Source organism: Aristolochia californica, unplaced genomic scaffold (assembly GCF_029961685.1).
Source record: "Aristolochia californica isolate CCGP_79_NKW_82.1479 unplaced genomic scaffold, dmAriCali1.0.hap1 SCAF_7, whole genome shotgun sequence".
Taxonomy (NCBI): domain Eukaryota; kingdom Viridiplantae; phylum Streptophyta; class Magnoliopsida; order Piperales; family Aristolochiaceae; genus Aristolochia; species Aristolochia californica.
The window spans coordinates 3,408,993-3,422,178 of NW_027182268.1; the positions used below are offsets into that span (position 1 = coordinate 3,408,993).

At 36.9% G+C, this 13,186-nt stretch overlaps 1 protein-coding gene across 4 annotated transcripts; it reads left to right on the forward strand.

The window, feature by feature from the left end:
• LOC137936713 (calcium uptake protein, mitochondrial-like) lies at positions 1-12,200 on the forward strand. 4 transcript variants are annotated; one of them, XM_068781556.1, is made up of 9 exons: positions 1-390; positions 5,914-5,981; positions 7,256-7,479; positions 8,367-8,450; positions 9,409-9,622; positions 10,684-10,860; positions 10,946-11,065; positions 11,470-11,854; positions 11,939-12,200. In XM_068781556.1, the coding sequence occupies exons 1-8, from the start codon at positions 72-74 to the stop codon at positions 11,686-11,688; spliced, it is 1,425 nt and encodes a 474-aa protein (XP_068637657.1). In that variant the 5' UTR covers positions 1-71; the 3' UTR covers positions 11,689-11,854; positions 11,939-12,200. The 4 variants fall into 4 exon arrangements, with proteins under 4 accessions (XP_068637657.1, XP_068637656.1, XP_068637658.1 ...); XM_068781555.1 differs by having other exon boundaries at positions 11,945-12,200; XM_068781557.1 differs by having other exon boundaries at positions 9,466-9,622; positions 11,945-12,200.
• Positions 12,201-13,186: the final 986 nt, after the last annotated feature.

Genomic DNA, 13,186 nt, shown 5'->3' on the forward strand with positions numbered 1-13,186 from the left:
CTCGCTTCCTGTCCTCTTCCATGTAACTTTCCCCTGCCTCTCCCTCTCTTTGTTTCCCAGGAACCCACAACATGTGCGCCTTGGTGTCGTCCCTGAAGAGATCCTCACCGTCTCTCGTCCGGAACTGCGAAATTCACCGCCTTAATTCTCACATTCGATTTTTCTCCGATCTGCCCAGATCCTCTTCTTCCTCGCTCTTCGAAGAATCCACGCAGTGCGAAGATTCGACTAAAGGACTGTCGTTTCTCAGAGCTCTTTCTGGAGTGGTGGTGGTCTCCGGTATTGGAGTTTGGTTGTCGTACTCTTCCTCCTCCATATACGCTGATTCCATGGAGGTCGTCGGAGCTGTTCAGCCCAACCAAGAAAAGAAGACGAGATATCTTTTTGCAGGTAACTTTATATCCCTCTTCCCGCCATTGCTGTCTCTCTTTGATTTCAAGTTACTTTGGAAAATCGTTTCAACGGTAAGTTACAGTTTTCGTCCGACATGGTTACTCTGAAAAATGCAAACTTCCAAGGGATATCGTGGGTGCCCTTTTAGACATATGCTTACCTTCTTGTCGTACTGCTTATAAATGATTTCTTTGTCTTTATTTGTTTTCTTTGCTTTGTTCCTCAATTGATGTTTGTTTTGGTCAAATCCTCTGCTTAGTTTTTAGGTTGATATATTTGTTATTAGATTGCCGGTGCAAGAAAAATGAAACTCTTAGATTGAGATGTCTCTTAAGATGAGTTTTCCTATTGCGTTTGCTCCAATCGATAACCCAAAATTTCCTCCCTGAAAGAAACTTACGACCAATTATAGTATACGGAAAAATCCATTATCTGGATGGTGAAAGAAAGATGAATTTTTGTATTGAGATACTCTTTGAAAAAATCCATTTGGTCTTCTGAGTTAGCCTATTTGTTATTAAACTGGATGGAGAAAGAAAGATGAAATTCTTATAATTGAGATGCTCTTGAAAAGATTCTTTGATTTGCTCCAATTGGGTGGGACTTTCCATTCCACGTTTCATTAGATTAAAATTTTGAAGGAGTTGTAATCTTGTTCTTTTGAGCTTTTGATTTAATAAAATTAAGCATCATTTAAAAAAAAAATTGAAGGAGCTTCTTTAGAAACCCATATCGGCAGCTTGCAGACACAAGCCTTCAACTTGGAAGCAGTGACCATTCTCTCACTTTTTAGTCTTGTTGGTGGGGTTCATACTTTATAATATGGGTCCACATGTGGATTGAGCTTTTGGGCCACATTAAGAGATCCATTAACGTGACATTTCTCGTTCATCCTTTTGGGTATTTTGGGTACCGTAGGGGTGTGTGTATGTTAAAAGATGCTTGAAAATCGGAAAGCAGAATTAGTGGGCTTCTTGTAGTAGGAAGAGATTCCAGAATGTTTTTCAATGGGCTGCTATGCCTAATATCTGGCATAGAAGCTTGTATGCATGTTCCAGCAGATTTAAGATAATATATATATATATATATATATATATATATATATATATATATGCGGAATTGAATACTTAATATGTTTCTACAAAGCCTAAAGTGCAAGGAAGAATCTCTCCAAAAAAAGAAAAAAAGAAAAGTCAACAGGAGAGCAAATTCACATACTAAGGAAGTGCTTCAACAAATTTCTTGTTTTCCAACTGTAATTTGTTTTAGCACATCTTTCCCCCTTTTTTCCTCACATGCTTTGTACAGTTCTGTATCTCTTTTTATTACGGATACAATGTGTACATATACTCCTCCATGAGTTGGTCTGATTGTGATTTACTTGTTTTTAATATTATGCATTGTATTTTGTGTTAAATTTCATGAAGTGGCATGCTTGATAAAGAGGAGCACATGAGAGAGGAGAAAGCATGTTTGAACACAATGAGAGGAGAGAAAGAACATGTGTTGCGTGTTCTTCCTCATCTACATAGCATTATATTAAAAAAAAGAAGTTATGCAATTACAATCTAACTTAACTCTCGCAGTCCCCCAATTACTCCCAAATATAACTTGCTGTATTGAACATAAAAGAGACAAAACACAACCTCTTAATTCCAAATTTTTTCTTTGAGATTTCTCCTCTTGTGAAACTTATATTGCATTAGATTTACCTTGTACACGGAAATTGTGAGATAATCTCTGCATGAGACTCATCTTAGACTTTTTGATATGACTTCTTCAACATTACCCTATAACTTCAGCTTATAAATAAAGATTTCCAGCAAATTGGCAAATTGTATTCAATCTTCAATTCTTCCTTCAATACTTTGGTGCTTCAGTCTTCAATTTTCCCCTTGGATACTTTTTACCACAATTCGTGAAATTTTTCATTGTCGGTCACATAAAAATTTTCTTCATATTAAGACCTCATTCTTTGTATTTTTTTTCTACTTCTCCCCCTCAAGCTGGGGATCAAAAGGACAAACAAAACCCAACTTGGACAAAACAAATATGGGAGAAGAAAAATTACTCCTAGCCAAACGATAAAACTTCATACACCAGTCAAGATAATCTAATTCTTAAAAAAAAAAACTCAGCTCAATTTCAAATGTGGAAAAGAAACCCAATTTCAGGGCATGAAAAAGAGAGTACTCACTGTTGAAACGCTAAAAAAATACCACTTGGGTGAATAAAAGGATTTCATGCTGGATGTTGGGCTCTCTTCTATTCTTTGTAGGTAGTGGGTCTATAGGTATTGCTCCAACGTAATGAAAAATAATGACAAATTTGAAGAAATACTAGAGGTTTTATATGAACTCAAGAATGTAACTAAAAAATAGCAGCACTCATACTTCAGATGGAAGGAGACACACAATGCAGTACTCATAACCAAATACGGAGGTGTTTATCAAATCAATAGATTATAATGAGAATGACCAGTCTTGACACTTAAAGGGGAATAAGCAACTCAGTATTTTACTGAATTTGAGAAACAATATGTGATATTCAGAGTCCTAATTGAACTTAATAATCTAGAATAGAAACTCAGAAATTAAATTGAAAACCAAAATTTAATTTAAGACATAAGGGAGTTGCTTCTTGTTGTAGAGACAAAGCTTCAAAGAAGAGTTGCTGCTTGTTGTAAGAGGTATAATTGGGTAAGAACTCTGAGGTAGGACTAGAGATAAGGAGGAAGCCAGGTTCAGCTGAAAGCCGTGATGATAACCCTAGTTCTACTTGGAGAAAAAGATGCAAAGGAAGATGTGAGAAACAGGCTGCTAGCAACTTAGAAACTTACATAAAAAACTTAAGAAATTCAACAACTAGAAAGTGATATTAAGTAGGACAGTTTCAGAAATAATAGACACTTTGCATGACTTGTTTTGAAAATAGAAAGTCTCTCTTAGTAGCCCTCTTCACTCACATAAGAGGAAACTTGCACAAATAAGAAACTTGAAAAAAAAAGAAACTCTTGGAAATAAAAAGGAACTAACTTTGTTAGAGATTAGCACTAGAGTTTGAAATCCAATAGGAGACTTGGCAAAGCAAGATAGCAACTCAAAAAAGAGAAGGAAAAATCGGCTTAAAATTCTCATTTTTGCATGCAATAAGCTTCCAAAATAACTTTTCATTCTTCCCATATTGATATCTCTCTCCGGAAACATCAAATTGGAAAACGATTTGTGGAAAAATAGATTCACAAAGCTGTCTTTTGACATATAATACTCTTATATAATTCTCATTTTTATGGCACAAGCCATCCTGCAAATTGAAGCTTTCACTTTGTAGAAAACTTTGATTGCTAAAATTCTTTTTGCTTTGGAGACTAGACTTAAAAGTTCTGTCCTTTAATATATAATTTGTAATATGAAAAGTGTTGTATAATAGTTCAAACTCTAAGGGAAAAGGGGGGTGCTATAAAGGGTAGAGCGAAACACTTCTCATTTTCTTTTCCTTCTCCATCTCAGAACATTGCTTGTTGTGATAGTATGCTAAACTTCATTAAGTGGGCATAATTGAGGCAGAAGAGAATGTGAAAGAGAGAAAGGAGAGAGAGAGAGAGAGCTCGTTTGGACACAATTAGAGGAGGAGAGAAAAGACGTGTCTTGTGTGTTCTTCCTCCTCTAGACAATGTTATATTAATAAAAAGATGTTACCTAATTAAGATCTAACTTAACTTTTCAAATCACCCTATTACATGCAAATATAACTTGCAAATATAACTTGCTAAAATAAACATCAAAGAGACAAAACACATCCTCTTAAATTCCAATTTTTTCCTTTGAGTTTACTTCTTTTGTGAGACTTGTCTTGCAAGAGATTCACCTTAAACTTCATGAAACTTGTGAAATATGCTCTGCGTGAGGTTCGCCTGAAACTCTTTGATGTGGCTTCTTCAACATTTTGTATTCTGAATATCGTACCATTCTTATTGTTTTGTTTCCCTTTATTATAATGATAAATATTATTGAATACAAAACGTTGTGTACAATTTATCTTGTTTTTGCACTAGAACGTATTTAAAATGTACATATGAATCAAACATAATGAGTAGAACATGCTCATCAAATCATTAAATGGTTCTGGATGGTTAATGTTCCACGCCCCTGTTGAACATATACCAGCCTACTACAAACTTCGTTGTCGTACTCGACGCGAGATAAATAATTCTGCCGTATCCGTATACGCAGTAAAACCCATTGAAGCCTTTGCCATTTCTGGCAATGGAGAAGTCCTCCACCAAGTCTTCAAAAAACATAGCAAGCGTGGCGATGAGGGTCCCCCCCCCCCCCCCCCCCCCCCCCCCCTGGAATCTTCTGGATTCCACTTGTTCTGAGAAACCCTTAGAATGGTGGAATAAATAAAAACCATATGCTGACCTCAAACTTCTTGACCCTGAAAAAGAGATTCGAGAAAAATCTATGGTTTACACGCCAACTGATGTTGAAGAATTCTCAACTCAGATAAATGACTTGCTAACCCAAGGGTTAATTCAAGCAAGTTATTCTCCACACTGCCTAATTTGTTGGCACTTCGATGAAGAAATAACATTAAGGAACGGTATAGAATTCTACTCTTCAAATAAAACCTTTAGTTATTTCAAGAAAGCATCACAAGTGAGCCTTTAACATAGCTTCTGATAATAGAAAATCATGATATGTCTCTTTAATTTCCCTCAAACTGTATCATCAATCACAAAACTTGATGAACCATACAATTAGAGATTTGACCCACAAACACAATTACCAAATATTTGATATGAGACTAAGCACTGAATCTAAATCAACTTCCTCCCTTGGGAGATTTCTTAGTGGAATCTCCTTTTTTTATAAAAAAAAAATAAAAAATTTGAAAGGATAAGATTGAAAACAGTATTTGCTAAATATTTCATATGAGACTAAGTTGTGAATCCAAATCAAGTCTTTGATAGCTGTGAAACTGTTATGAAAATGATCTTCATTGAATAAAAACTATTCAATTTGAGTTACTTTCCAGAAAAAAAAAAACAAAAATCTTAAATCAGGTATGTAACTTAGGCGGATAAGGTTCTGCTAAGCCGAAAATTCAGGAATACAATTTAAGATGTGGCTTAAAAAATAAATAATTCTGTTGTTGTGGAGAGCATCATATCTTTACTGTGCTTTTATAAATATGGTAAGACTAGTTTTATCATGAAATTATGAAAGAAACTCCATTTTGGCAGCACTGCTCTCATACCTCATGCATTTCATATTAATTAGCTCAGAAGTCTTTCCTTATGAGAGTGAGAATCTTTTTTTCTTTTTTTTTAGGAGTTGCGGGGGGGGGGGGGGGGGGGGGGGGGGGTGTGTGTGGTCGTGGTAGCTGAAAAATAGCTTCTTTACAAGTTTATGAAGGTTCACCTATTTATTTGGCCCAACCACCGAGTAAATTAAAAAAAAATCTTTCAGTATTATTGACAATGGCCTTTATTCATTAGTGTTTTTTTGTCATGTGCAGATTCATATAGGAGAAGGGTTTTCTTTAATTATGAGAAACGGATTAGGACACAAAGTCCTCCTGAAAAGGTACTCATAGAACCTCTTTTAAAAGTCAAATATTATCAAGCCAACAAACTGGAAGGATCTAGCTTTTTTTGAAACATAACTTGACACCATTGCCATTTATGCAAGAAGTGATGTGAAATGCCCATGTTTGTATATTCATCCCATTAGTCATTTTAAGAGGTGAATTATCTAATGTATCAACTTTGCCCCCTCCCCCCGAAAATATCTAATGTATCACAGACACTGGCTGGGCCACGATGGATGCATATGCAATTTCATTAAGCCTGAAGGCAACAACAAACAACACAATCAAAGAGGGGGGGCCTCTTACAATGAGGGATTGGAGTGTAATCCCCTCTTTAGCAAGAGAATGAGCAACTCTATTTGTTTATCTAGGAATAAGAGAGCAACTACAAATGACATCTTTGGACAAAGTCTTGAATTTCAGAAAAACAAAAAAACATGATGCCAAGGGAGGGTCCTTCCACATGAATCTTACCTGAAAATGCTCATGAAAAATTTACCACAGCGGTTGTGGAGTAGGCCCGACATAGGATTCAAGGGTTTCCCGTTTGAATTTCTGAAACCTCCACTGAAGTCGGAAGGGCCAGGGTTACCTAAGGAAGAACAATCAAAAGTTTAATTTAATGAATTCATCCTCGAGTGGCTTCTAATCATCATAGGAGGATGCTTGGGCAGAGAAATTCTTGCCACAGACTTCCAATTACTCTAATAAGACCACCATAAATATCCTCAAAAGCATTGAGAGTGCAAAGCCAGAATATAACATTAGCGAGAATCTTTTCAGCAATGATAATCTAGGCTATTATTATTGTTATTATTATTATTATTATTATTATTATTATTATTATCATCTTTATCATTATTATGTTCTTCTTCTTCTTATTTACTGTGTTATTATTGTTATTTACGGTATTAGTTTTATCTTCTTACTATTACCAATTTTATTGTAGTTATAGTTGCTGTTGTTGATATTATGTCACTATTGATATTATGTCACTATCACAACTACCTTGTACTATCTCCTTTTCAACTTTCACTAAAATGGGGCTTTAGCTATTGTTAATTTTAAATAAATGACACCGTGCATGTTGGGTTAGTAAAATTGAAGTGTAGGAGATGTTCACCTGTATAGAGTTTTTATGTCTGTATCTTCTTCTCTTTTTCTCCTTGAAGTGGATTGATATTAATTTTCATTTCTGTTAATGAGGATCTGATCTGGTTGACTTTGCATCTTTCCCGGAAAATTTCTTCATGACATCATTTGCTTCCAGGTTTTTGAATACTTTGCATCTCAACGGGCTTCAGATGGAGAGGCGTTCATGACCCCAGCAGACTTAATGCGTGCAGTGGTTACTGTTTTCCCTCCTTCTGAATCAGACATTGTTAGGGATGGAAACCTGAGAGGGGAGCGGCGTCCTGGAGATTTGAACTGCACTCCGTCAAGTTTTTTTATGCTTTTTGATACCAACAATGATGGACTTATATCTTTCCCAGAGTAAGTCACCAAAACTACGTTTTTTTTTAGAACAGTAAGAATTGGGAAACACAAGAAGGTAATCAATCAATGCCACACAGAGCAAAGGACAAAGCAGAAAAAGGAAAAATCATAGTGGGAGGAAGTTGCCAAAAGCAAGCTGCTGGCTGGTTACTCCCTCCCTTGCTATTCTATTTGCTACTCCATTGGCACCCCTGAGAACATGCCATCATCTAAACGGTCTGGATCTAGCAATATCTTCTATCTTGTCAAATTACTCAAAGAAATAACCACTGCCCTGTTCCGTTGACCACTAGAGAGCTGGAAAACCTCTCAACATAGAGCTTGAGCCCCTGAAGAAAGGCCCTGAACTCTGTCTTTATGTTTTCCGATCTTATGAGATTGTTGCTGACCTGGACTTCCTCAGTCATGAAAAAACTTATTTTATGTATTTTTTATGATGATGAGCATGGCAGATTTTAAAAAATCCTACATAACATTGGTGTAGTATATAGAATCTTCAAACAATTCAGCACCATTCAGAAGCTCTTTATCTTCAATACTGCACCTATATATGTATATCTCTATATGATCTTCATGCAGTTGTACATGAAGATTATGATTGTAACTTCTCATGTCTCATGTTGAAGCGCAACTTAAGTAGGTTAGCCATGACGCATAGGGTGAAATTCTGGTTCAACCAGTTCAACAGGCCTTGATTATCCATAGCCCAAAGATATCGACTTTTTAGCCACCTCATTTTACCATTTTCTTTGTCAACTGTCAAGATTTCATCCTTAATCTAGTGTTATTGATGACAACCTACTATGAAGATGCTTGCACTATCGTCCATCTTGGTGATCCATGCCTAAATTTCTAGGGCTGATATCCATCTTACTTTGCAACAGGTACATTTTTTTTGTCACCCTTCTTAGCATCCCTGAAAAAAGCTTCTCCGTTGCATTTAAGATGTTTGACCTTGACCGCAATGGGTATGTGTAAACTGCTTTCTAACATTAATCTCATTAGTTTTTTTTTGTCAAAACACGGTCATAATTCCATAAAAGTTAGAACTATATCATTGCTATGTTAATTTTCTTGGGCTTGCCCTTTTTTCTTTTAAATTTTGCTCTTTATTTTAATGGAATCTAATATTTTTAAAGTAGATGCAAACTATGGAAGAAGAATTAGATAAAAGAAATCTTGCATACATCTAGCATTTGACATAGTTCATTGTTTGATCAGTGGCCATACTGTGCGTTTTAAAGTGGGAGGTATTGGGGTCAAAATCTTGCAGAGTGTGTGTGTGTGTGTGTCTAGAGAGCATAGAGCAGAATCGAGCGGTGACTCTCTTCATAGTTAACATTATGATGATGTCATGGTCCTGGGTTAAGTACCTATGCCTTCCGCTCCTCACAGGCCGGTCTTTTGGGTAGTATTAGCTAGGTCCATAACATTTGGTATCAGAGCAGGCGCTATGTCGCAAGTTCGAATCCCGGCGAGAGTCCTGCGTGGAGGGGGCGACCTAGCAGAAACTAGAGTGGGCCACTGTGGACGTCGGCTCGTGAAGGTGGGTCTGATGTTATGGTCCTGGGTTAAGTACCTACGTCTTCCGCTCCTGATAGGCTGGTCTTTTGGGTAGTATTGGCTAGGTACTCAACAGATGATCAAGATGAGGTTTCTTTAGAGGGGGGGTTAATTCCTTATAATATTTGCTGCCAAAGTAGATCCACTTAGACTTGTGGACAAATTGATATTATGAAATTTTAGTAGTATTTTTTGACATTTCCTTTGTATCATAAGCCACAAATAATAGTTTCGATGCCTAAACAAAGCTCCATAAATTGATATTATTTCTATCATATATTGTTAAGGTCACTCTTGCTTCTTTGCCTTGTAAGGATTGTTTCCAAATTAGTTTGTAGATTTAATCAATTATATCTTTTCCAGGGAGATAGCACTGGAAGAGTTTAATAAAGTGATGGCTTTGATGCGGTCTTTTAATAGGCAAGGAGCTCTTCATAAGAATGGAAGGCGTCACGGTTTAAAAGTGCAAAAATCTGTGGAGAATAGCAGTCTGATAGAGTACTTCTTTGGAAAAGATGGCAATGGAATCCTCCAACACGAGAAATTTGTTCAATTTCTGAAAGAATTGAGGGATGAAGTATGTCCTCATTGCTTTGAAATTGATTTGTGTTGTTCTATTAGGTTATTTTTTGTGACTAGCATCCTACATCTCACCCTGTTAATTTTTAGTAGCAAATACATCCTTAGTTATGGTATTTTGTGATCCCTTTGTAGTTAGATGAGAGATATTTGCCACTTGTGGCTGAACTGTGTATGATAGCTGCACTATGTATTTTAAACAAATGTGTAGTTTGATTGTTCTGTGATGGGTTGCGCTATATAAGGTTGTATCTTCTGTTTTTTCCTTGGGAATAGAACATCTTAGCCCCCAAATGTCACCAAAAAAGCCTCAGGGATCACCTTCCCAGTTTGGGGTCCCTTTTTGGTTGAGATATTTGTAGTTTCTGTTTGTGCTGACACAGAAAGCTGAAGCCAAACACTTGGAGGAGTATGACGTGTTTTAGAGATATTTTGACGTGTCAACTAACTTTGTTATCTTGCTCCCAGGAGGATTTCAAATTCGTCATGCTAAGATGACTTTGCCATGAAATGGACCAAATTTGTTGTCTGAAAGGAAATTTTCAACATTTACCACATTCAAGTAAAATATTGATTTTAGAAACCATCTGTAAGGTTTTAAGTGCTCTTTATTATTTGTGATCCCTCTGAGTCGACCATTTTGTGTTCTGAGGGCATAAGATGCAATTTTAGTGAATTTTGCATTCATGTCAAAAGCTTATATGGGTGCCACTGAAAATGATTTCTTTTAAAGTTTTCCGTAAACAAGGAAATGAAAAGTACTCAAAATGATGCAAAGATAACTGTTATTTTCTCAATAATAGTTACTTTTTTGTTAGGATAATGACCATCATTTTACCTGGAAACCGTGATTCAACACTTGCCATCTCTGATGTCTCATTTACTGTACTTAGTTTATCATAGATAACATTGGGTCTTTTGTTGTGCTCTCCTTGCTTGTCTTCCAATGTTTGGTGATTTAATCTTTCTTTCTTTTACTAGACGCTCTTCTTGTCTTTGGAAATTGTTGTCTTCATTCATGTTGTGATTGTTTGACTATGGTCTCTTTGATTTTGATAGATTTTGCGCTTGGAGTTTAGTCATTATGACTATAAATCTCGTCGAACAATATCAGCCAAGGACTTTGCAGTGTCAATGGTTGCTTCCGCTGATATGAACCACATCAACAGGTTTCTTGATCGAGTTGATGAACTAAATGATGATCCACATCTCCAAGAAGTGCGGATCACCTTTGAGGTGATGCAGGTCCCACATTTCTTTCTTCATTCCTGTAGGCTTTCTAGTTACTAATTTCCCTTTGTACTCTGTATTGGTAATATAGGAGTTCAAGGCCTTTGCAGAGTTGCGTCAAAGATTAAAGTCATTAGCTCTAGCTATATTTGGTTATGACAAAGTTAATGGATTGCTGACAAAGGAGGACTTCCAACATGCGGTATCCCATGTACGTGTTAGTTTTTGAAGCTTTTGTTTCTGTTGGCAGAATACTATGCTTACTCACCTGCTCCATTTTTTAAGCCTCTCAACTTCTTGGCCACGTGGTTGATATTTGGTGAGATGGTCATCAGGTATCTGGTGGACCATCTTGCCATTTTCTCCTGGTCCAGAGTATATAAACTGCCTATTCTTGTTGGCTTGCACACTACTTATAGAAAATATGCAATTAGACCATAGGCCATGTGTTTTCTAGTTCTCTCTGTGGGTTCATGAAATCATTCCAATTACGGTTCACATGCCACTTGTGGTCTGTGGAGTGGGGAAGCTTAAAAAATCCAAAATGCAGCAGCAGTATTAGTTGGCTCCCTTTTTTCTACGTTATAACCTAACTGCCCATTCTGTTGATGCTAGGTATGCGGGATTGACCTGACCGATAATGTGGTTGATGTTGTATTCCATGTCTTTGATCGTAACAACAATGGAAGTATAAGTTCGGAGGAGTTCCTGCATGTTCTGCAGAAACGTCAGTGGGATTTGGCACACCCAGTAGGGAGTGGTTTCGCTGCTGTTTTCTCGTGCTGGTTAAATTGTTCAAAATCATGCTCTGTTCCACAGATGCTTTATGAATAGGATCTCTCACCCATGACCCTCCGTTTGTGTAAATATTGGGAATCGGGACAGGTATAATTGACCGGAATGTTGTACAGTTTTACGGCCGGGAGTTTATGGTTTCGGTACTCACTTGGATATCCTTTAGATCGACCATTTCAGAAGCTCCTTCAAAAATGTATAGCAGGTACTGGTTAAAATTTTCATATCAGACTTGACTTTTTACTATGACATAGCAGTTTTGATATTAATATCATGTTTTTATGTGTAGTTGCAGGGGGACTACCAGATACTTGGTCATCCACCTGTACAGCAGCAGGTAGACTCCAATCTATATATTTTAGATTTTTTCTTAGTTTTGTGACCTTGTATGCTCTCTTGGTCTCTTTTTGGCTACCCTTTGTATGCTTAAACAGTGAAAATCGTTCATATCAGTCATAGTTGGTGTACCTGAGTGTATGAAACTCAATTGAGTGACACAAACAGAAGATTTCTTGCTTCTTTTATCATTAAATAAAAAAAAAGGCAGTTGAGACTTGAGAGTGAGAGTCTGAAACTCTTCAACTGCAAGTTTCTGGTCCCTTGGGTTGATGAAACAAATGATGATTTATAATGCGGATCAGGTGTTATTGCATAGATCGCTTGAGTTGAGAGATGCTCAAGCGCAAGTTTTCTTTCCTTTTTTATTCCAAGTGGTTGGCTCGAATCTGGTTCCCAAAAACGAATTTTTCGATAATGGCGGTCACCTTATCCAATGAAAAACAATTGGGTTCGTTAATCGTTTACGTAGCAGAGCCAAAGACTTTGCTCCTCGATGCTGAAACACAGACAATTGTTCAGTTCTTTATATGAAAATGCACAGAAGAAATCAACAAAGAAACGAATCGTGTCAACGAAGAGAGCTTACTGTTTCATTTAAATTTGAGCAAAAAGTTGGTCGTCGTCATCGTACTTCCCATGCATAAACGTCGAGAGAATTGGTACAGATTGAGAATTTTAGTTCCAAATCGACCAAGTCAAGTCCAGCCATTAAAAAACCAGGCATTCACTTCGCTCATCTCCTATGTACCTTTCGATCTAATAAACCAAAGCGTTATAATTCGGCCAACTGGGAATTAAATAACTCCGTCCTGCTCCGTTCATTTATCTTATCACGCGTCAGAGCTCAGAGGACTGAGAAGATCGGCAGTTAGTGGAGCTGAGCTACTTCATTTACGCGCGGAAAATCGGACAAAAAAGGAAAAGGGTACCTTGGAAACGAAGGTCTGTGGGTCTACTGAGTTCCGACCCAAAAATGAAGTCGGGTTCTTATTGTCGTCTTTCTTCTTCCAACTTGTCTTTTCCATTCGAGCTTCATCAATCTCTCTTTAGTACTCTCGTTGGCACGGAGATTGTCAGCTTCCTTATCGATAATCCCTCTCTATTAACACTCGTCGATGCCCGGTCCCAAAAAGAGGAACTTGCAAGAAATTTTATTCTCTACTTTATACTAAAAATTTTATTTTGTACACTAATACAA